The sequence below is a fragment of the Somniosus microcephalus genome, chromosome 19 (genome assembly GCF_052327205.1).
Source record: "Somniosus microcephalus isolate GS21.2 chromosome 19, FLI_Smic_1.0, whole genome shotgun sequence".
Taxonomy (NCBI): domain Eukaryota; kingdom Metazoa; phylum Chordata; class Chondrichthyes; order Squaliformes; family Somniosidae; genus Somniosus; species Somniosus microcephalus.
The window spans coordinates 37,522,000-37,546,037 of record NC_141005.1 but is presented as its reverse complement, the minus strand read 5'-3'; the positions used below and the strand labels follow the sequence as shown (position 1 = coordinate 37,546,037).

The 24,038-nt window shown below is 43.5% G+C and overlaps 1 protein-coding gene across 3 annotated transcripts in view; it reads right to left on the bottom strand.

The window, feature by feature from the left end:
- Nucleotides 1-72: 72 nt before the first annotated feature.
- LOC147104332 (protein phosphatase PTC7 homolog) overlaps nt 73-24,038 on the bottom strand; it is a 51,222-nt gene continuing 27,256 nt past the window's right edge. Inside the window, exons 3-7 of one of the 3 annotated variants that reach the window (XR_015072315.1) lie at nt 11,678-11,876; nt 7,357-7,495; nt 3,665-3,794; nt 3,345-3,554; nt 73-2,697 (exon numbers count right to left, since the gene is read on the bottom strand). Coding sequence is in view for 2 of the 3 variants with exons in the window: in XM_085961575.1 (XP_085817701.1) it covers nt 2,639-2,697; nt 3,665-3,794; nt 7,357-7,495; nt 11,678-11,876 (527 nt within the window). In the remaining variant the exon portion in view is untranslated. The remainder of the gene's footprint in view (nt 2,698-3,344; nt 3,555-3,664; nt 3,795-7,356; nt 7,496-11,677; nt 11,877-24,038) is intronic. The other 2 variants (XM_085961575.1, XM_085961577.1) reach the window with 2 other exon arrangements.

Here is a 24,038-nt window from a genome sequence, read left to right as displayed (position 1 = left end):
TAAATATGCTCTGAAGAGAAATCTTATTTCCTAGTATTCACACTTGCCTATCGGAAGAAATAAAATCAACACTTTTAGTATAAATACTATACTTTTATTAAATATATCATTTGTACAGCTTTCCAACATATGTACACAACTATTCCTGCATTTATTTTTACGTTACAGTTGAAGCATATGCTAGCTAGTTACTTAGGTGATCAAAAACATCCCCATTCATTGAGAGTGTATCCTTTTCTTGCCAAGTTGTATACTTCATATGTACACACACACACCAATTCTTCTTCTATGCTTTCTCCAAAACAAACCAACTTGATGAAGGAGACAAGATGTGAATTTTCACAATTTCACTGGTAATTGTGAGAATTATACTTAGTTAGCTTGCCTTGAAGAATATTGTCAAAGGCTTGTAAACAAGACTGTCCAATTATATTTACTTGTGCGCAAGGAGCATTAGTTTAAAAAAAGAGAAATGGAAACTTGGCTCCAGAAGAGCATAATCTCCTACAAATATAGTAGTGCATTATAGAACACAGTCTAAAATTAAAACACTAGCCCAAAGCAAATTTTAAAAAAATGTTTCAGTACAGTATTGCTTAAACACAGTATAGGTTCTTTGTGGGGAAAGGAAGAGAAAAATGCATTCTGGTCTTTGGTGTGTACTCAGGACCAAGAGAAAGGGACGTGAAGGGCATTTTCCCCACTAGGAATAATACAATCATGCTTCAATTTTATTTTGCAATCCAGCATTCAAGTGTGGCAAATAGTTTATTTGATCTTCACACATACAAAAAGTCTTTGTACTTGGACCTATTCATACAAAAATACCCTCTTAAAAAATAATGCTGGAACTAAAACTCGAAGTAGACCAAACATCTGGTGGATTATGCACCCCCCCCCCCCCGATGTGTTTTTTTTTGGTAAAATGTAAGGCCTCATATTGTCAAAGCCACTTTAATTTCCTACCAAGAAAGTGGTCAATGCGCATAATCTATAAGGAAGTATATCTAACCTAAACCATTGACTGTTAAAAACTAAAGTAAGCTACCTTCATTTTTGCATCAAGTTGGGTTAATCGTTACAAAACATTTGTTCCACAATTAGGAGAGTTCAAAACAAGATTCAGTGCATGTAGCCAACTCCAGTAACTCCAGACAAATTCTAATTAGAAATAAGAGAATACTATTGAATTGCTTTGCAGCTCTATTCTGGCTTTTGTGTGAAAATTTAAAAGGTATTTTGTCTATCACTAAGTTTTAAAAAGAGAGAAATTTTCTTTGGAAAAATAATTGAGCTATATTCTAACTTTAATGCAGTATTTACAAAACAAAGGAATTTCTGCAAATGGAGTTGCTTAATTTTCCAATCTGGTCAAATGCATTTCTGTACTTTAATATTGCAGAACAAACAACTCCCAAAAATTTAGCAGAGAATCCAACTGCTTTCCAGTCAAACTTGCAAGTTTTGATAAAAACAAAGTTTCCTGAATAATTTTAAGCAATAATGGTATAATCATCAGAAATGGGACAAGCTTGAATTATCTATACCGTCTGCCGTTCACCAAAATACTGGATTTAAGAAAAAATGCAATTCTGTTCCAAAGCATTCAGACAGCAAAACTGAAAACAAAACCACAATTCAGATCCAACCTCTGAACATAAATGCAAACAATTTGTGCAAAACCAGGAATCGAGTACAAATTATTCTGGTTTACATGTGAGTAACAAAATATAAAATGAAATGCCTGTTGCAAGCATGTCTATTTAAATAGTAAAATGACATGTACATGGTACATGTAAATGACTTAAATTAACAGTCATACTATATACAGCAGTTACAATGAAACAGAAACATGACTGTACAGGAAAAAATTAAAACAAATTACACTGAACACATCTTTCTCAAAAGTTACCTGATTTATCATGTAAAAAATTAAACATGGCTTTAATCACTCCATGGGTTGCACGTTAAAATATTTGATAGCCAATTGTTCTCTACACAAAACTATTCAGAGCAGCTAAGCTAGTTCACCCAAAAATAGTTTTCTGTGCCCTTTGGCCGTCAGGAAAATTAATCAGTTAACTATTAGAGGCAAGAAATTAAGTCATACACCCAAATAGTTCCTTAGGGGGCTGCATTTTACATTATGTGGTGGGTGTAAATAAATCAGCAATGGTTCTTGATATTTTTACATTTCTCATCAGAAAGGAACTCTGAAAATTTAAGATTTTAAAGCAGTAATGCTGTTGCCCATCTGTGTATGTGGCACCTAATTTAATGATGAGCATGAAATTATTCAACCAACACCATACACCTACAGACCAGGCATCAACAATCAGAATGTAACAGACCAACGTTCTTTCTGAACTACTGACCTATTGAAGTAGTACAGGAAGAGGTTTTTGCAAATTCTTTTCCTGTGTTAAAAAGGACATTTAGAAGATAATTTAGAAAACCTTGCTGGCAGTAAACAGACAAAATAGTGGTTTTTAGTATTAAACTTTTGTAGGAACTGAAGAGGGATTGTGCTGTGGGAATGACTAGCCTTTGAGAAGTTGTAGTCAGGAAAACAAGGTCCTGCCAGCAGGAAAATATGGAACAGGATATTTAGGTTAAAGTGTCCATGCCTTTGAAATAGTTAGTCTGTATATTCTGCTACTATCGACAGTAGAACAGTGATGTCATCTGGTTTACCTCCTGGAACACAAAAAAAGGTCAATCATTTACAATTCAAACCAAGTATTCATAAGCAGGCTTTTATCTACACCAGTTGAAGTATATTCTTCCCCTTTAAACAACAGACCATAAACTTCTTCAGATTTTGACTCCTCCCCTCTCCAATATACACAATGGCTCCCGCCAAAATCACAAAGGATCACAGAAAAGATGGTGAAAAATTGTAACCATATCATGGCACAATACATTAAACTTTTGTAAACAGGCTCTTTATAGCCCTTGTTTTTGTTTTTTGGATCCCCTATTTGAGCAACTATATTTTCATCTTCAGCCAGAACCAAGAAAATATATGGACTGTAGACTTTTAAGTTGTTGTCTTATCCATGTCTGATATGACTTATCAAGTTTCATCTCTTACCACACCCCCCAAAAAAAATGAAGTGTTCCTCTACTAACTCGCCCAAGAGCTGATAAAACTAGTTAAAATTAGTCAAGGATGCATAAACTAGATCTCTAGATGAGTGTCCGGTACTGGATTACAACAAATTATAGTTTTTAGGCCTTTATATAATTTGTTGAGATACAATAGCTATTATTTTGAGTGAGACTGCCAATTGATACGAAGTTAGGGAATCATTTTGTGTCTCTTAATAACTTGTCCGACTTACTTTCAGTGGTACTTCAACCGTAAGAGGTCAAAGGGAAGCTGGTATAGGATATATGAAAACGACAAAATGGTGCAGCAAAGGTCCTGTTCGGAGGCTAAAATCAAAAAGGTTGGAAGAAGCTCTACCTTCCAGCTAACAGCAAAGTTATATCCAACCAGTATATGCTTGATACTGCTATTTGACAAGGTCCTCAACATGAAACTTCCTCACCTTGAGCACAAAAATTAATTTCCAAATAATCATTCCAATTATTCCCCAATGTATATCAATTCATATTTTCTATACAAGTACACACACAGTAATGACTACAGTGACCTTACCTCGTACATTCAGTCCATTATCACAAGCAAACTGTGCAAATGGCGACATATAGTTTGGATCATATGCTAGTTCATGAGCCTGCTCTGCAATGCTCCTTGCGGTTTGCTGAATACTCTCGTAATTGGTCTTCTGCAATCACATTGTCATAATTAGATTTAATTAAGTAATTTAAAAACATGATCACTCCACAGGGTCCACTAGCTAGTACTGATGTGGCATTTTATACTGTCTGAAGCAAAAAGGTGCCATGTAAATCAGATTCCATTCTGATCAACAGAATACAATGGTAAACAAGGCTCGAGTAAAATCATCTAGAATCCAGGTGTACAGAAAATTGCATTTCGCTTAATAATTTATTACACAGGTCCCTTGTTTGTAGAAATCCAACCTGCTCACGGAAATTCAATAGAACATCCCCCAAATCCTAAACAAAAGGAGACACCTTACTAGTGTATAAGATAACTTAATGCCCTCAGAACAGGCATTCATGTACAGCTGCCCTTCCTATGACATTATGTTGACAACAATGTTTGGGTAGCATTCACCATACAGGTTGCAGATAGCTATTTTACACAATGTAATAAACAGGATTTACAGTAGAATATTTCCTCTTTAAATACAATTATTTATACAAGATTTTGCCCTGCTCCACAGATAGATTCTTATCCAATAATATAAAATGGGTGCTGTTTGTTTTTCAAATTTTACTTTCAAAGTCTTTGTAGTGCTATACGCTGCAGCCTGCTTAGTTAGCCAACCTGTGCAGCTGTAGGGTGCTACAATTAGCCTTAGTGTCCCCGGACTGGAAAAGAGGGTTCCCACTCTTCTTCATTCTCAAGTAATCTTACTTTAGAAAGTGCACATGTATGGTACCAGATGACAACAGTATTGGCTTGGCTGTATTGCTCCCCAAGATCAACTCGGTCACCTAGAAGCTCACACAAAGAATGGCCACTTGAGCAAGGTATCTTTTTCACCCCCCACCATCTCAGAATAAACACCCGCTTATGTTCTACCAGGGGTTAAATCAAATTAAGTGCATTGTTTGAGTCTTTCAAACTATGGGCCATACTTAGAGGGGTCATTGGATAAATTGTTAACACTTAATGAAAACTAGACAGCTTGGGATACAAGATTGTATAATGCAGAGGATGCTTAGTGTGTGCGTTTATCTGGAGATTTGTTTGTAATTTGTTAATTGTTTGTCAGACAAAGCTGTCTGGTGAAATTTCAGATCAATAATGGTGAGCCAGTTGCATGAAAGCAGCCAGATGGTGTGCTCCTAGATTAACTTAATATAGCTGCCAAAAAAGCAGATAGAACAACTCTACTGTCTCAAAGGTATGCAAGTTACTATTTTGCTGTACAGCATTTCCCTGTACATTGTTTGTAGATGGTGGATTCTTTAATCTAGCGTTTGATATTTTCCAGATTACAGGGGCAGGGAGAATATTATGCATTTCAATGCACAGCATTACTGCTAAATCAGGTAATGGTTAGCTCAGAGCTATGCAACCTAACAGACCTCGCTGCAGTCAAGTGTGACTGCTGCTAGTGGGTAGCTTGGTACTTCTGAAAACTGTTAAAAAGCTCAAACCATGATACTCAACACGAGTCACCACCTTCAAGAAAGCAAAAGTGTTCTTTTTTATAAAGTCATAGTTGCAAGACAAAAACCAGGCTGATGTTTGGGAGGGGTGGTTTTCATGTCAGACAGCACTACTTTGTCTCTGCTGTTCAGCAACTAATTTGAATAGTAAATAGTGAATAATTAAAATAAAGACTGCCATATTACTTTTCATATCATAACCAATGCTATATTAGGAGTAATTTATAGAAGACAAGTTTCTGTTTAGCTATCAAGATCATGCTGAACATGCACTGGGCTTACTGGTAGTGAAACCAGAGTGTCTGATTGTACTCTGAAATATTCATGCCAGATTTGTTCAAGGCTTTACCTTGATAATTGACTACTCTAATGCTCTCCTGGACAGCCTCACATCCTCTACCCTCTACATTTCAGCTAATCCAAAACTCTGCTGCTTGTATTCTATTCTGCACCCCATCATCCCTGTCCTCGCCGACTTAGTGGCTTCTGGTCTCAATGCCTCAAATGTAAAGTTCTCATCTACATGTTTAAATCCCTTTGTGACTTCCCCCCACCCCATCATCTCCTTAACCTCCTGCAATGCTACAAAGCCCAAGAAACACACTGTTCGTCTGGCTCTAGCCTCTTGTGCATCCACTACCTTTTACCCTACCACTGCCAGCCATGCATTCAGCTGCTTAGGCCCACGCTCTTGAATTCCCTCCCTAAAGCCACCCTCTCCTCCTTCAAGGCCCTCCTTAAAACCTACCTCTATGACCAAGCTTTTCAGCACCTCACCCAATATATCATTTGGATAATCATCCATTAAAAAAAAAATTACATCTCAAATGCATTGGGACATTTTTCTACAAAGAAAAAAGATTTGCATTTATATAGCGCCTTTCACTATCTCAGGACATCCCAAAGCACTTTACAGCCAATTAAGTACTTTTGAAATGTAGGAAACGCAGCAGCCAATTTGCATACTGCAAGCTCCCACAAAGCAATGTGATAGTGACCAGATAATCTGTTTTCAGTGATGTAGATTTGAGGGATAAATATTGGCCAGGACACTGCGGATAACTCCCCTGCTCTTCAAAATAGTGCAAAGGGATCTTTTACGTCCACCTGAGAGCGCAGACGGGGTCTTGGTTTAACATTTCATCTGAAAGACGGCACCTCCATCAGTGCAGCACTCCCTCAGTACTGCACTGGTGTGTCAGCCTAGATTTTTGTGCTACATTAAAGATGCTATATAAATGCAAGTTCTAGCTGTATTTGGCTCTTGTCCCATTTCCTATCATAACTTTACGCTGAATGTCAAATAATCACCAAATAACTAGCAACTCAGCAAATAGCAGAAAGCATTTTTGCTGTACAGTATTTAATATATCTGACTGTTCTACAAGCATCTAATTTTTACATTTAAATACTGTAAAATCAAATATAGTGGCGCAAATATGTGAACTCATGCTTCACATCAGGGGAACAGCTGTAGTAAGAAGGCATTTTGACATTACAGTCTGCCCTCAAAAAGACCGATCAGTAAACGGAAAACCCAATAAATGATTTTATGGATTGCCACTCGATAGCCAATAAACTAATTCTCACAATGGCTCTGGCATGAATACATAAAATACAGTAAAAGCATTTGTGTGTTTAGAAGCTGTTTGGGGGAAAAAAGAGATCCAGTTAGTAAATTGAGCTGAGTGATGCCGAACAAAAACAAGAAAATCATACATTAGTAGAACTTGTGTTTTGCATGGAGAGCATCTTCTTCCATGGAGTCTCTGAAGCCGAGCAGAATTAATTGTATTTCATAGAAGTTTTCTACAGTGTCTGTAGAACAGTTCTATGAAATACACTGGGTCCTCTCAGATTTCACATGGCTTCAAGTGACTAGGTGGAAAATTACAGTTCACTTCATCAGTTTCTTGCAAAATGGTCAATTCTAGCATGGAGTAGGGGTCTACTTTTTAAAAAAAAAAAAAAAAAAAAAAATTTTTTAATCCCTTAAGCACCAATGGATTTTTTACATTGCACTAATTACATTAAATATGAACTGACCATTTTTAAAGCAGGCTAAATGTATGACAAAAATACCTTCAGTTTCCTCAACTCCTGTAAGATCATGTAGTCAGGCATGTTATCAAATAAACCATCAGTTGCGGTCAAGATGATATCTCCTAGTTGGACATCAATGGAGGTGCTGTCAGCAGCATCAGGGCTGTGAAGACAGACACTATTAGATGAAAGTTGTCAGATTCTCAAGAATAAATGGCAATGCAGCTAAGCTCTATTCTAGCTATTGCTAGAACCCAAATGCAACAGAATAGTAAAATTTACAACTGTTCAAATTTCCTGCGTCAGTCAAATAGAAAGCAAAAGCATTTTCATTTATAAAGCACTGAAAATTTGGAATTGGTGATTTATAGGAGATTTTCCAACTAAATAAAGCAAATAGGACGCAGAACTTCATCACAATCTCCTGATTTGTCAGGGAAGTTGTAAGATTTCTATATAGAGTACTACACATGTCTGGTTGCCATGACACAGGGAACAATCCAGACCCTGGAGCCAGCGCAGAGGAGAGCAAGAATGATCCTTAGTGTCTAATGGGACAAACTGTGAGAAACAACTTGATAAGTAGCTTTCATTCCTGTATAAGCTTGTTAGGAAAAGGTAATTCTGAAACAACGGGCCGTAATTTGCGGCCCCTATGGGTGCGTATATGCCCGTAAGGGCCGCACAACTTCCGGGTTTGCGCGCACGCGAAAACCTGGAATTTGCGATCCGTCAAGAATCTTCGGGAAAAGGGTATCCGCGGGCGGAAAGTTGGGCTATTTAGCCAACGAATGCCCGTGAAATTCTTGCGCCTGGTTTACCAGCGCAAGAGTTTAAAAAAATAAATTTATTTATACATTAAAAAACCTGTGCAATAAGGCAAGTTTATTTTCAGCCCCTTCAAAAAATTTAATTTGTTTTAAATATTTAATGAAATGGCATTTTAATTAATTTTAAATGTGATGCGTTAAAATTTTTTTTGATGTGTAGATGTATTTTTTGAGGTATTCCCAGTCATGCTTATGGGGTTTCTGTACATATAGAATCTGCATAAGCATGCATGCAGATTCCCTTTTATTGGTTGGGCCAACCCGCTTGCAAACCGCATGCACCCCTGGGATAAGTGGGCCTCTACCCGTGGGTACCCGGAGAGGCCCAGGACCGCGAATCTCCGTACCTCCCGGACCACCAGGTACGCAGTCATTTTATTTGCAGATCAGAGGCATTTCCCCACGGGAAGCTTCAACTGCAAATTCAGGGTCAATACGTTCAGACACACCAGGACAGCAGACAAAAGTTGAAGAACAAGTCGAGGAATAATTTCTTAAGACATCATCAGTTGGAATGGGTTACCAGGAATAGTGGTTAGACTTGGACTTTTAATTAATTGAAGAAACAGCTAAATGTTGTATTGGGAAGACGGTACAGTTTGTATTTTAGAAAGAGAAAATGCCCTACATTTGAACTTCTTTTGCAAAAGTTCCTTCCTCTTTCAAACAGTAATCCGATCAAAGCAATCACTACTGCTTTAACCACATTGTTTACTGGTGTTTAAATCCTTGGAAATCTTTTTCCATAAATACCTCAGTGAAATAATGCAAATACAATTCAAGTAATATATGCCAGAAAAGGCATTTTCAGTCAATTGTCATGGGACCAGTGGCTTAATTCCCTAGCAGAAGGCTAATTCAATTTATCTTTCTCCATAAGTATCCTACAAATTTAGTTTGCTTACATGAATTAAACTGAAGTCCAGTAATCCACTAATTTTTGGCACATTTTGCCCATTTCTGCTGTATAGTCAATAGTGCCATATGGAGACTCTCCAGTGTCACACTCCTTTTAGATTTCCCCAAGCTACATACCGGGAACAGTGCCAGATACAGTTTTACTTTCCCTGGCTGCACACTATGTGCTGCTGGCAAATTTCAGCAGTGATTGGAATGTGAACTGGGATCACATGGTCACCTTTATGAAAAGCCACGATTTCTGACTTCTCCGGGAAACTTTAACAAAAATAAAGTGCTTAGCAACACTGGTATTATAATGTAACCTTTCTTTTGTTTACTTGAGAACTGTACTTAAGGGGAAGGGGTAACAATCTTTTATGCAGTAAAATAATTGCTGGATCTAAAATTAAGGTATTGCAAAAGTAGGCAAGAGCCCAGTTCTTCAAAAGGAACTGTGGACTCTTCCCAACCATTTATTCTCCTGAAACTTGGTTTCCTATGGTAATGTGCGGTTTAGTAATGAGCATTGACTCAGGTGTCCCACGCCCATGCACTAGGAAATGTGTTGAATGGAATGCCATCATAATATCTGGGCGAAAAGACCATCAAGTCTCCTGTCCCTTCCACCTTCACATGAAGGTCATGGATTTCTTTGCCACCAAGAGACCATCTATCTCTGCTGCTTTCCCCTGCTCCCTTCAGCTTGCCGAGTAAAACTTTCTCCCAGCTACTTTTTCTTCCACCTCATCCACACCCACTCTGACCTTATTGTGCTTATACAACCCACCTCCTGCTCCCTTGACCCCCATTTCCACCAAACTGCTGACCACGCAGCTTCTCTTCCGGGCTCCCATACTAACCGACCTCCTCAGGCACAGCCCCTGTTCCTTTCAAAAACCACATTCTCTACCACCCTCCAACCCCATCCATAAAAACTCAACCCCCCCCACCCCCCCCCCCCAACCTTCCAGGCTACCATCCCATCTCCAAACTCTTTGAACATGTTGCCTCCCAGATCTGTGCCCATCACTCCATTAACTCTGATTGAATCTCTCCCATCAATATTCCACCGCTCCCATTGCACCAAAACTGTCCTAACCAAAGTCATGAATGGCATTCTCTGACTGTGCATTATCACTCCTCGCCCTCTGCAACCTTTGACCATCGTCCCACAATGCCTCTCCTGCTTGGTGGATTGCCCCTCTTACCTATCCATTCATTGCCAGATCACCTATAGCAACAGCTTCTCTTTCCAACCCTATAATATCTTCTCCAGAGTCCCAAGGACTCAGCTTTGGCTTCCTGCTTTACAAACTGCCCCCGTTGGCAATGTCATCCAGAGACTTTGGTCAGCTTCCACTTGTATGCTGATGTGCATATCAACCTCACCACCACTTCTCACTGCTCAACTGCCTCTATGCTGTCAGAGTGCTTGCCCAGCATTCAATCTGGGATAAGCTGCAATTTCCTCCAGCTAAACTTTGGGAGGGCTGAAGCCATTATCTTTGGACCCCGCAACAAACTATGTACATTTGCCATTCTTCTGTCCCAGGTTGAACTGGACTGTTCAAAATGTCAGCATCCTATTTGAGCCCGAGTGGAGTTTCCAACTCTACTTCCTCTCCATCACCTATTTCTACCTCAACATTGCCCAAAGAACTCGACATAGAAAGCATCAAATGGATCCCTGTGCCACTGGAAAGTGAGACACAACCTTGTTTACAAAAAGCTGTGCGGGCCATGCACCAGCAGCGGGTTATCCCAAGCAGTTGCAATTAAGCGGTTTCCACTGTATTTGAAAGACAGACTGCAAAAGTAATCTAATTTTTGAAATAACTCATGCATTGCCACGTGGTATATGCTGGATAGTGATGCCCATTACACTTTACTGAAATCCTGATCAAATTTGTAAATAAAGCATGTAGCAACCACCTGCTCAGTCCCAAGTTAGCTGGTTTTAGTTAGGTGGCATTAATCTTATGCTCATCTAATAGCATCCAGTTTCTTTCTATTTGATACTCAAGATGCTCAGTTGTTGAGTATATTCAAGGTAGATTTTTTGGACATTAAAGGAATCAAAGGATACGGGGATAGGACAGGAAAGTGGACTTGAGGTAGATGATCAGCCATGATCTTATTGAATGGCGGAGCAGGCTCGAGGGGCCGTATGGCCTACTCCCAATTCTTATGGGTACTACAATGAATTGGTATCCCTGGGATATGGGGGGGGGGGAGGGGGGGAAAGAAAGAGAGAGAGAAAGCAGCCAGGTCCAGTGATTCCCACAATACAGGTGCATATCTGTAGACATCAGGATCTGGCTCGCCTACAATCTCCCATAGTCCAATAGTCTTCCAACAGTCACCATCTAGGTTAACACAAGAAAAAGGATGACTTGGGCAAAGTACTGTGGCTGATGAATACCAATGGAACCATAATTTAGCAGATTTAATATCAGGAATTCAGCAAAAAAAGTCCAAATAGGTTTATCAATGGGAAACTTGAAAATAAGTGGTCTCATTCCAAGTATCACTAGATTTTTGATTTTGTCATTAATTGTACTCTTCTACTATGTAGCCCTTGATATAGTCATGATTTATTATACACATTTAAAGAAAGGCCGGTATTTTACCTGTCATTCAGGACAACACCTTCTGCTTCGGGTGGTGCTATTGACAGTTGGAAGGGGGTATTAAAGTAATGCTGTTGCTCATCTGACCGGTGAACCACTTCTCCGCCTCGAACCACCAGAAAGCCAGAGTCTCCCAGGTTTGCTGTGTGCAACTGATGACTGCTACGGTCCAGAACAACTAAACAAGCAGTACTACTCCCTACAAGAGAATAATGGATCAAATTATGCAGAGTTCTGAAAGGAAGCAAGATACTGGTAAAAGGTGAATACAAAACTTGATTACAAATGAACAATTCGGAGATAAAAAAAACCACTTAGATATCTGCATTGTGGTAAACCACTTTTATCGTGCACTATCGTTACAACAGTGTAAACAGTGATAACCATAGTGTATCACTACACGAGGTCGCCTCTTGTCACGCTGTTATACCTGGGCTGACCACTGCTGACTCCGCCCATGGCTCCACCTACCTGCCCAGGTATAAAGGTGGTCGACTGGCTGGTATTCCTCCTTGTTGGATCCGATCACCCACGAGGGTGGGCTCTGTTATTTAGCCAATAAAAACCTATAGTTACTTTCTTAACTCGTTGCTTTTCATTGGATGAATTGATAGGTATATCAATTTTATTGGCTAAATTTTAAAATGTCGTTACCTGAGCAGCCAAACAACCAGTCAACGGAGCAGCCAAACGACCAGTCAGACGCCCAGCTACAACAGCCACAGCAGCCGGCCTGGCTGCGAGCCCTCCGACCACCGTACCTGGATCTAAACCCACAAGCAGCAAACTCAGCCCTCGACTTCGAACACTGGCTGAGCTGTTTCGAATCCTACCTGGGAGAATCCGGCATGCCTCAGAGATCCAAGCTAAGAGTTCTGACCGCCCAAGTGAGCCCTAAAGTATTCGCACTCATCCGGGACCTTACTACATACGAGGCCGCCATCAACCTGCTGAAACAACAGTACCGGAGCCCGGTAAATTCCATGTATGCCAAACATCTCCAAAGATCCCGCCCGCAACAGCCAGGAGAGTCTGTAGATGAATTTTTACGGGCGCTACAAACACTCGGCAGGGACTGTGACTTTAAAGCGGTAACGGCGGCAGAAAATACTGAAGATAATATCCGCGATGCCTTCGTGAAAGGCCTGCGGTCCGACTACTCACGGCAAAGACTGCTTGAAGCAAAGGACCTCGACCTGGACACAGCTGCAGCCCTCGCTCGCTCCCTAGAAGTGGCCCATCGGGACCTCGAGGCGTACTCCAGGTACTGTAATTCGCGACCCTGGGACTTGGGACCGACCCCGACCGCAATACCCCTCGCAGCGCCGCCCCTGGGACCTACCTCAGCGTCGGCGTCCCGGACCCGATCGGGACCGCCACCCCCGGTACCGGCTGCGACATCGGACCCCCGCGATCGGGCCGCCGGCTGCTTCTTCTGCGGCCAGGCGAAACACCCGAGGTCGCGCTGCCCTGCGAGAAACGCGACTTGCTCCAGTTGCCAGAAGAAAGGCCACTTCGCTAAGGCCTGCAGAGGGAGAGCCACAGACACCAGCAGTGCCTCATGCGAGCTGTGGGGGCGGCCATCTTTCATCAAGGCCACAGATGCCAGTATCCCCTCGTGTGAGTCGTGGGGGCGGCCATCTTTGATCAAGGCCACCGACACCAGCAGTACCACATGAGAGTTGTGGGGGCAGCCATCTTCTCCGCCATCTTACTCCACCTCGTGGGCGCCGCCATTTTACCCACCACACTCGACCGCCACCTCGCCTCCAGACCCGACCACCGCCTCACCCGCAGACTACAGCAGCTCGCTCAGCCATACACTAGCTTCCGTCACACTGGACCAAGCTCGCCCGCATCACCTGTCCAAGTCCACGATGGACATCGAAGTAAACGGCCACGCCACGACCTGCCTGTTCGACAGCGGAAGCACGGAGAGCTTCATCCATCCAGACACGGTGAGCCACTACTCCCTCACTGTCCGGCCAACGCGCAACCGGGTCTCGATGGCGTCTAGGTCCCACTCTACAGCCATCAGCGGCTACTGTGTTGTGACCCTGTCGGTTAGGGGCACGGAGTATAAAAATTTTAAACTTCTCGTCCTGCCCCAACTCTGCGCTGCCGTCCTACTAGGGCTGGATTTCCAATCGCACCTTCAAAGTGTCACTCTAGCATACGGTGGACCCCTCCCCCCACTCACAGTCGACAACCAGCAGCCTTTAAACCGCCCACCGCGTACCACCTGCGGCCTATCCACCCTCAGGGTCCCGCCTCCCTCCCTGTTCACCAACCTCACCCGCGACTGTAAACCCGTCGCCACCAAGAGCAGGCGGTACAGCGCCGGGGACAGAGCTTTTATTAGCTCTGAAGTGCAGCGCCTCCTGAAGGAGGGCATCAGCGAGAGGAGCAACAGCCCCTGGCGCGCTCAGGTCGTAGTCGTCAAGACCGGCGATAAAAACCGCCTAGTCATCGACTACAGCCAAACCATAAACCGGTACACCCAGCTGGACGCATACCCCCTTCCCCGCATATCTGATATGGTCAATCAGATTGCACAGTACCGCGTATTCTCTACCATCGACCTTAAGTCGGCTTATCACCAACTCCCTATCCGCCCTGAGGACCGCCAGTATACCGCCTTCGAGGCAAATGGCCGCCTCTACCACTTCCTGAGGGTTCCCTTCGGCGTCACCAACGGGGTTTCGGTCTTCCAAAGGGAGATGGACCGGATGGTTGACCAGAACGGGCTGCAAGCCACATTCCCCTATCTAGATAACGTCACCATCTGCGGCCGCGACCGGCAGGACCACGATGCTAATCTGGAGAGATTCCTCCGTACGGCCCAGCGGCTGAACCTCACCGACAATAAGGAGAAATGTGTGTTTAACACCTCGCGCCTTGCCATCCTCAGCTGCGTAGTAGAGAACGGAGTCATCGGCCCCGACCCCGAAAGAATGCGCCCCCTCATGGAGCTTCCCCTCCCCCACTGTCCAAAGGCGCTGAGGAGAACCCTGGGGCTCTTCGCCTGCTATGCCCAATGGGTGCCCAATTATGCGGACAAAGCCAGACCCCTCATGAAGTCCACCTCCTTCCCCCTGACGGCAGAAGCGTGCGCAGCCTTCTCCCTCATTAAGGGAGACATTGCTAAGGCCACAGTGCACGCGGTGGATGAGTCTATCCCTTTCCAAGTGGAGAGCGATGCATCCGACTTCGCCCTGGCCGCAACCCTTAACCAGGAGGGGAGACCAGTGGCCTTCTTCTCAAGGACCCTCCAGGGCCCCGAGATCCGACACTCTTCGGTCGAGAAGGAGGCCCAGGCGATCGTGGAGGCTGTACGACGCTGGAGGCATTACCTGGCAGGCAAACGATTTACCCTCCTCACCGACCAACGTTCGGTCGCCTTTATGTTTAATAACAAGCTGAGGGGCAAAATCAAGAACGACAAGATCTTGAGGTGGAGAATCGAGCTCTCCACCTATGATTATGATATCTTGTACCGGCCTGGTAAACTGAACGAACCCCCAGATGCTCTATCACGAAGTACATGCGCCAGCGTGCAAAGTGATAGACTGCAGACCCTCCACAACGACCTCTGCCACCCTGGGGTCACCAGACTTTACCACTTCATTAAGGCCCGCAACCTGCCCTACTCCATCGAGGAGGTCAGGACCATGACCAGGAACTGCCAAACCTGTGCCGAATGCAAACCGCATTTCTTTAGGCCGGACAGAGCAAGCCTGATCAAGGCCACCCGCCCCTTCGAGCGCTTGAGCATCGATTTTAAGGGGCCCCTCCCGTCCTCTGACCGTAATGTGTACTTCCTCAACATTATTGATGAGTACTCCAGTTTCCCCTTCGCCTTCCCCTGCCCAGACATGACCAGTACCACGGTCATCAGATGCCTGAACGACCTCTTCGCCTTGTTCGGGTTCCCGAACTATATACATAGCGACCGGGGCTCCTCCTTCATGAGTGAGGAACTTCGCCAGTTCCTACTAGCGAGAGGTATTGCTGCAAGCAGGACCACCAGCTACAACCCCCGGGGGAACGGCCAGGTGGAAAGAGAGAACGCGACTGTCTGGAAGGCCGTTCTCTTAGCCTTAAAGTCTAAGGGCCTCTCGCTGGCAGGAAGTCCTCCCGGCAGCGCTGCACTCCATCCGGTCACTGCTTTGCACTGCCATTAACGCCACCCCCCATGAACGAATGTTTGTTTTCCCCAGGAAGTCGACTACGGGAACCACGCTGCCAACTTGGCTGACCTCTCCGGGGCCCGTCTTGCTGCGAAAGCACGTGAGGGCCCATAAAACGGATCCCCTGGTCGAGAGGGTGGACCTCCTGCACGCCAACCCCCAGTACGCCTATGTGGCATACCCAGACGGGCGGGAGGACACAGTCTCCTTACGAGACCTTGCACCCTCGGGCACCCCTGAGACACCACCATTACCCCCCACCACTCCCCCAGATCCAGCCCAGGTAGACGGCATGCCGGAACCCCACGAGCCTTCGCCGACCACGCAGACACCAGCATTAACGTCGGATACTGCATCACCGCCGCCGCTGCTGCGACGATCAGAAAGGCTTACGAGGCCTCCGGACAGACTGACATACCCGAACTGGTAGTACACTTCACCCCGCCGGACTCAAATCTAAACAAGGGGTGAATGTGGTAAACCACTCTTATCGTGCACTATCGTTACACTATGGTTATCACTGTTATATCGTTACACTATGGTTATCACTGTTTACACTGTTGTATCACTACACGAGGTCGCCTCTTATCACGCTGTTATACCTGGGCTGACCACTGCTGACTCCGCCCATGGCTCCACCTACCTGCCCAGGTATAAAGGTGGTCGACTGGCTGGTATTCCTCCTTGTTGGATCCGATCACCCACGAGGGTGGGCTCCGTTATTTAGCCAATAAAAACCTATAGTTACTTTCTTAACTCGTCGCTTTTCATTGGATGAATTGATAGGTATATCATGCATTTACTCCCTTTAATAGTAGAAAGCCATGTGAAGAGTATGTATTGGTTTCAAATACAGAATCCAAGTTTTTGTCCGAGTGCAATTACTAGATACCCCCATAACGCAGATGGCATGGGACTATTACCTCAACACAAATCTGCATTTGTTTGAACACTACAGCATGAGCATACAACAGTGCATTATAACCTTTATAGGTTTACTATACGATGCAGCTTTTTAATTCTCAAAATTAATATGCCGGAATATAAAAAGCAGTGAGAAATGACCATGCCAAAATTTCATCAACACAGCATAACTGGATAGCAATTTGTTCCCGTTTTCCACTCAGATCATGATCATGATCATTTCAAACTGATAATAGTATCCTAGATTCAGGATTTAATGTGAAAATTTTATTTGCACCCATATTACTAACTGCCCTTCAGTGCTTTGTGCATTGAGTGGTGCTGGAGTTTTGCTAAGTGGGAGAGTTCGGATAAGTGGGAGGTGAGGGTGTGTTTTTTGCTCTGTTTTGTTCCCCACTCCCAGGCTTGGACAGCACTGCGGAGGCGGAGCAGCGAGACGAGTCAACCAAACAGGCCCCACAGACAGTATTCAAGGAGGAGGTTGGTGATCAGCTGGTTGGTTGGTTTTCTTCCTTCTCTTCTCTTTTATACCTTTAAGTTGGTAAGTCCTTTGAATAGTGGTGTGACATTATCATCTATATCCAGGCAGGGTCTTCATAACTAATAATAAGAAATTTAATTAATTATATAGAATGGAGCAGGTGATGTGTTACTGTTGCGAGATGTGGGAGCCGGTGGTCCCCATTGAGGCTCACGGTGATTACATCTGCGACAAGTATTTGCTGCTAGAGGAACTCAAGTTCCATGTTATGGAGCTTGAGACCGAGCTTCAGACACTGCGACACATCAGGGAGGGGGAGAAGTTCCTGGACTCTATGTTACAGGAGATGGTCACACCTATGAAGTTAATTACTGCAGATGTAGTCCGTGGTCAGGGACAGGACAGTGTGACTACGAGTGAGGAAGGTACAGGGATCCAGGATGTAGTGTTGAAGGAGACGCAGCCCTTGTTCTTGTCCAGCAGGATCGAGGTTCTTACTCCCTGTGAGGGCGGGAGCGGGGACTGCAGGGAGGATGAGCAACCTGGCCACAGCACTATGGTACAGGGGGCCATTCAAGTGGAGGGAGTAAAAAGAAATGTTGTAGTGGTAGGGGATAGTATCATTAGGGGGATAGATAGGGTTCTCTGCAGTCAAGAGCGGGAGTCCCGAAGGCTGTGTTGCCTGCCCGGTGCGAGGGTTAAGGACATCTCTTCTGGGCTGGAAAGAAACTTGGAGTGGGAGGGGGAGGATCCAGTTGTCGTGGTCCATGTTGGTACAAACGACAGATAGGACAAGGAAGACGGTTCTGTTAAAGGAGTATGAGCAGCTAGGGGTCAAATTAAAAAACAGAACCTCAAGGGTAATAATCTCTGGGTTATTACCTGAGCCACGAGCAAATATGGCTAGGATAAATAAAATTAAAGAGTTAAATGCGTGGCTCAAAGACTGGTGTGGGAGAAATGGGTTTTGCTTCTTGGGACACTGGCACCAATACTGGGACAGGAGGGAGCTGTTCCATTGGGACGGACTCCACTTGGCCAGTGCTGGGACTAGAGTCCTGGCGAATCATATAACTAGGGCTGTAGAGAGGGCTTTAAACTAATTAGTGGGGGGGGGGGGAGGTTTCTAGAGAGCAAATAATAGAAATGACAACAGAGAAGGTCATAGACTTAGGTAGCAGTGGGGGAATTAAAAAACAGAATGTGTCAGGAAGGGACAGAAGGTATGGAGTAAAAAGTAAAGTACCAAAAAAGGAAAAAACAGGAACTAAGTGTTACAAAACATATTTGAAAGTTCTTTATCTGAATGCACGTAGCATTCGTAACAAAATGAATGAGTTAACAGCACAAATAACGACATATGGGTATGATCTTGTGGCCATTACAGAAACATGGCTGCAGGGTGACCATGGCTGGGAATTAAACATACCAGGTTATTTAACAATCAGGAAGGACAGGCAGGAAGGGAGAGGAGGTGGGATGGCTATGTTAATAAAGGAAGGAATCACTATAATAGAGAAATGAAATTGGGTCAAAGGAGCAGGATAGTGAAACAGTTTGGGTGGAGATAAGGAATAATAAGGGGAAAAAAACACTAGTGGGTGTAGTCTATAGGCCTCCGAACAGTTGCAACTCTGTTGGACGGAGTATTAATCAGGAAATAGTTGAGGCTTGTAATAAAGGGAACAGCTATAATTATGGGGGATTTTAATTATCATATTAACTGGACAAATCAAATTGGGCAGAGCAGCCTTGAGGGTGAGTTCATTGAGTGTATTAGGGATGGGTTTCTTGAGCAGTATGTAACTGAACCGACCAGGGGGCAAGCAACCTTAGATTTGGTCCTGTGTAATGAGACAGGATTAATTAAAAATGTCCTAGTAAAGGATCCCCTTGGAATGAGTGACCATAACATGGTTGAGTTCCATATTCAATTAGAGGGTGAGAAGGTTGGATCTCAAACAAGCGTGCTGAGCTTGAATAAAGGAGACTATGAAGGTATGAGAGCGGTATTGATTAGAGTCGACTGGGAAAATAGATTAAAGGGTAAGACGGTACATGATCAGTGGTGTACATTTAAGGAGTTATTTTACAACTTCCAAAAAATATATATTCCACTGAGGAAAAAAGGGTGTAAAAGAAAAGATAGCCATCCGTGGCTAAGTAAAGTAATTAAGGATAGTATCCGACTAAAAACAAGGGCATATAAGGTAGCCAAATCTAGTGGGAGGATGGAAGATTGGGAAGTCTTTAAAAGACAGCAAAAAATAACTAAAAGATTGATTAAGAAAGGGAAGATAGATTGTGAAAGTAAATTAGCAAAAAATATAAAAACAGACAGTAAAAGTTTCTATAGTTATATAAAAAGAAAAAGGGTGGCTAAAGTAAATGTTGGTCCCTTAGAGGATGAGACCGGGAAATTAATGGTGGGAAACATGGAGATGGCAAAAACACTGAACAATTATTTTGTATCAGTCTTTACAGTAGAGGACACTAAGAATATCCCGACACTGGACAAACAGGGGGCTCTTGGGGGGGGGGGGGAAGGAACTAAATACGATTAAAATCACTAAGGAAGTGGTACTTGGTAAAATAATGGGACTCAAGGCGGATAAATCCCCTGGACCTGATGGCTTGCATCCTAGGGTCTTGAGGGAAGTAGCGGTAGGGATTGTGGATGCATTGGTAATAATTTTCCAAAACTCACTGGACTCAGCAAAGGTCCCGGCAGATTGGAAAACTGCTAATGTAACACCCTTATTTAAAAAGGGTAGTAGGCAGAAGGCTGGAAACTATAGACCGGTTAGCCTAACATCTGTGGTTGGTAAAATGTTAGAGTCCATTATTAAGGAGACAGTAACGGGACATTTGGATAAACATAATTTAATAGGACAAACTCAGCATGGTTTCATGAAGGGGAAGTCATGTTTGACAAATTTGCTTGAGTTTTTTGAGGAAGTAACATACAAGGTGGATAAAGGGGAACCAGTGGACATAGTGTATTTAGACTTCCAAAAGGCATTTGACAAGGTGCCACACAAAAGATTATTGCTCAAGATAAAAAATCACGGGATTGGGGGTAATATTCTGGCGTGGGTGGAGGATTGGCTCTCTAACAGAAAGCAGAGAATTGGGATAAATGGTTCGTTCTCAGATTGGCAACCAGTAACTAGTGGTGTTCCGCAGGGGTCAGTGCTGGGTCCCCAACTCTTTACAATCTATATTAACGATTTGGAGGAGGGGACAGAGTGTAACATATCAAAGTTTGCAGATGATACAAAGATGGGACGGAAAGTAGTGAGTGAGGAGGACATAAAAAACCTGCAAAGGGACATAGACAGGCTAAGTAAGTGGGCAGAGATTTGGCAGATGGAATACAATACTGGAAAGTGTGAGGTTATGCACTTTGGCAGGAAAAATCATAGAGCAAGAAATGGCAAGAAACTGGAAAGTACTGTAGTACAAAGGGATCTGGGGGTCCTGGTGCACAAAACTCAAAAAGTTAGTATGCAGGTGCAGCAAGTGATCAATAAGGCCAATGGAATGTTGGCTTTTATTGTTAGGGGGATGGAATATAAAAACAGGGAGGTATTGCTGCAGTTGTACAAGGTATTGGTGAGACCGCACCTGGAATACTGCATACAGTTTTGGTGTCCATACTTAAGAAAAGACATACTTGCTCTCGAGTCAGTACAAAGAAGGTTCACTCGGTTAATCCCGGGGATGAGGGGGTGGTCATATGAAGAGAGGTTGAGTAGATTGGGACTCTACTCATTGGAGTTCAGAAGAATGAGAGGCGATCTTATTGAAACATATAAGATTGTGAAGGGGCTTGATCGGGTGGATGCGGTGAGGATGTTCCCAATGATGGGTGAAACTAGAACTAGGGGGCATAGTCTTAGAATAAGGGGCTGCTCTTTCAAAACTGAGATGAGGAGAAACTTCTTCACTCAAGAGGGTGGTAGGTTTGTGGAATTTGCTGCCCCAGAAAGCTGTGGAAGCTACATCATTAAATAAATTTAAAACAGAAATAGATAAGTTTCCTAGAAGTAAAGGGAATTAAGGGTTACGGGGAGCGGGCAGGAAACTGGACAGGAGTCTAGGTTCGGAATGGTCATGGCCCTGTGGGTAGTGGAGTGGGCCCAGGGGCTGTGTAGCCTGGTTCTGCTCCTGCTGTGTTCTAATTCTGTGTTAGATTTCAGGAGATGGTTTTATTCCTGTTCCTGGCTGGGGTGGAGATCGCCTTTACAGAAGGTAAGTACTGTAGAAAATATAGGGACAGAGTGATCTCCTGGAAGAATTTCGATCGCCTAGATGGGTCGGAGAGGAATTTCCCAGATTTTTTTCTCCCAAATTGGCCATTGGGTCTTTATCTGGTTTTTCGCCTCTCCCGGGAGATCACATGGGTTCGGGTGGATGCAGAGTGATAGAAGATTTGAGGTTAGGATCAGATCAGCCATGATCATATTGAATGGTGGAGCAGGCTCGAGGGGCCGATTGGCCTACTCCTGCTCCTATTTCTTATGTTCTTATGTCTAGAAGATCCAACAGATAATGGGGTAGAGTTTCCACTTCGCGTGCAATCGACAATCTGGACGCAAATTGTACTCGAAATTATGCCGATTTTCCCAAGTGAGGTTATGGTTCAAGTTTCAACTCACTCATTTGCATAATCACAAATTAAAAATATTCCATGAATCAGCGCAATCAGACAGCGTAATACAACACAATTTTCTTTCCCCTTGCATTAAAAAAGTCATTGATGTATTTAAGAGTGCTAACTTGGTGCAGCCGGAAATGGGTTTATCATAAAAAACATTTTTAATGAGTGTCTAGTCCACTACCTGCGAGTAACCCGATTTTAAAATCACTGAAAATGACAAAGAAACTGTTGGTGTACGCTAGTCAGTTTCTTAGCAAATTAAATATTTAAATTTACAAACTTTTAAAACGTGCCTACTAGTGCCTTTGCACCTTTAAAAAAAAGCTTAATTTGAAGAGCAAACAGGTGCAATCAGCAGAAACTCACCTTGCTCATTATGATCTGGGGGCGTGGGCTTTTTAAACCAGCATTAAAGGTCGCAGAAACTCTATTTACACACTTAAGAAATAGGAGGAGTTGGCCATTTGGCCCCTCGAGCCTGCTCCGCCATTTGATAAAACCATGGCTGATCTGATCTTGGTCTCAACACCACTTTCCTGCCCGCTCCCCATAACCCTCGACTCCCTTATCATTCAAAAATCTGTATCTCCACCGTAAAATATATTCAATGACCCAGCCTCCACAGCTCTCTGGGGTAGAGAATTCCAAAGATTCACGACCCTCAGAAGAAATTCCTCCTCATCTCCGTTTTAAATGGGCGACTCCTCACTCTGAAACTATGCCCCCTAGTTCTAGATTCCCCCACGAGGGGAAAACATCCTCCCTGCATCTACCCTGTCAAGCCCCCTCAGAATCCTATACATTTCAATAAGATCCCCTTTCATTCTTCTAAACTCCAATGAGTATAGGCCCAACCTGCTCAACCTTTCTTCATAAGACAACCCCTTCATCTCAGGAATCAACCTAGTGAACCTTCTCTGAACTGCCTCCAATGTAAGTATATCCTTCCTTAAATAAGGAGGCAAAAACTGTACGCAGTACTCCAGGTGTGGTCTCACCAATGCCCAGTACAGTTGTAGCAAGACTTCCCTACTTTTATACTCCATCCCCCTTGCAATAAGGGCCAATATTCCATTTGCCTTCCTAATTACTTGCTGTACCTGCATGCTAACTTTTTGTTTCATGTACAAGGACCCCCAGGTCCCTCGGTACCGCAGCATTTTATAGTCTCCCTCCATTTAAATAATAATTTGCTTTTTTATTTTTCCTACCAAAGTGGATAACCTCACATTTTCCCACATTATACTCCATCTTCCAAATGTTTGCCCACTTACTTAGCCTGTCTATATCCCTTTGCAGAACTTGCTTTCCCATCTATCTTTCCATCAGCAGCAAATTTGGCTAAATTACAATCTCTATTAATGACTTAGATGAAGAGACCGAGTGTAAACAGCTGAGGCCCCACACCAGTTACAGTTTGCCAACCTGAATGACCCATTTATCCCGACTCGGTTTCCTGTTAGTTAGCCAATCCTCTATCTATGCTAATATATTAACCCTAACCCCATGAGCTCCTATCTTGTGCAGTAATCTTTTATGGGGCACCTTATCAAATGCCTTCTGGAAATCCAAAATAGACTACATCTACTGGTTCCGGTTTATCCACCCTGCTCGTTACATCCTCAAAGAACTCTAGCAAATTTGTCAAACATGATTTCCCTTTCATAAACCATGCCGACCCTGCTTGACTATTATGATTTTCTAAATGTCCTGCTACTACTTCCTTAATAATGGACTCCAGCATTTTCCCAATGACAGATGTTAGGCTAACTGGTCTATAGTTTCCTGCTTTTTGCCAGTCTCCTTTCTTGAATAGGGGTGTTACATTTGCGGTTTTCCAATTCGCTGGGAGCTCTCCAGAATCCAGGGAATTTTGGTAGATTACAATCAATGCATCCACTATCTCTGCAGCCACTTCTTTTAAGACCCTAAGGATGCGGGCCATCAGGTCCAGGGGACTTGTCCACCCTAGTCCCATAAGTTTGCCTAGTACTTTTTCTCTAGTGGTGGTGAATGTTTTAAGTTCTCCCCTCCCTATAGCCCCTTGATTATCTATTATTACTGGGATGCTTAGTGTCTTCTACTGTGAAGATGGATACAAAA